Source organism: Antrostomus carolinensis, unplaced genomic scaffold (assembly GCF_000700745.2).
Source record: "Antrostomus carolinensis isolate BGI_N321 unplaced genomic scaffold, ASM70074v2 scaffold29039, whole genome shotgun sequence".
Taxonomy (NCBI): Eukaryota; Metazoa; Chordata; class Aves; order Caprimulgiformes; family Caprimulgidae; genus Antrostomus; species Antrostomus carolinensis.
This window is the reverse complement of record NW_010336861.1, coordinates 12,260-12,702: the sequence shown is the minus strand read 5'-3', so window position 1 is coordinate 12,702 and position 443 is coordinate 12,260. Positions and strand designations below refer to the sequence as shown.

The 443-nt window shown below is 60.9% G+C and overlaps 1 protein-coding gene across 1 annotated transcript in view; it reads left to right on the top strand.

Annotated features, from left to right (window-relative positions):
- LOC104530448 (slit homolog 1 protein) overlaps nucleotides 1-443 on the top strand; it is a gene marked incomplete at both ends in the record, with an annotated part of 13,132 nt that overhangs the window by 588 nt on the left and 12,101 nt on the right. Inside the window, 1 exon segment of the mRNA XM_010175027.1 lies at nucleotides 104-175. Within this exon segment, the coding sequence (XP_010173329.1) occupies nucleotides 104-175 (72 nt within the window).

Below are 443 nucleotides of genomic sequence, written 5' to 3'. Positions count from 1 at the left end.
GGGTTGGTGCTGTTCCTCCCAGGTGTTTGTTGCTACCTAGACCATCTCAAGCTCCCATTTATGGCCTGGCCACCCTCACATGCCCCTCTCTGCCTTCCTACAGGACCCTGAATAACAACAATATCACCTCCATCCCTGTGTCCAGCTTCAACCACATGCCCAAGCTGCGGACGTTGTGAGTGCTGGGGCTGTGGGTGTGGGAGGGACCCACCAAGCTGGAGCGGGATGTCCCTGGCTCTGCTGCTGGTGCCAGCAGCTCAGCAGAGCTGGGACAGCACTGCTAGGGGGGAGGATGGAGGGGACAGTCCTGCGGTGCCTCCCCAAGCACTGCCAAGCAAGGTTGCTTCAGCAACCAGTGTAGATGCTCTTGGGCTCCACCATGTCCACCTCCGTATGCCCCCGGCCTTTGAGATGAGCCAGGCTGGGGCAGCTGGCGGGCAGCG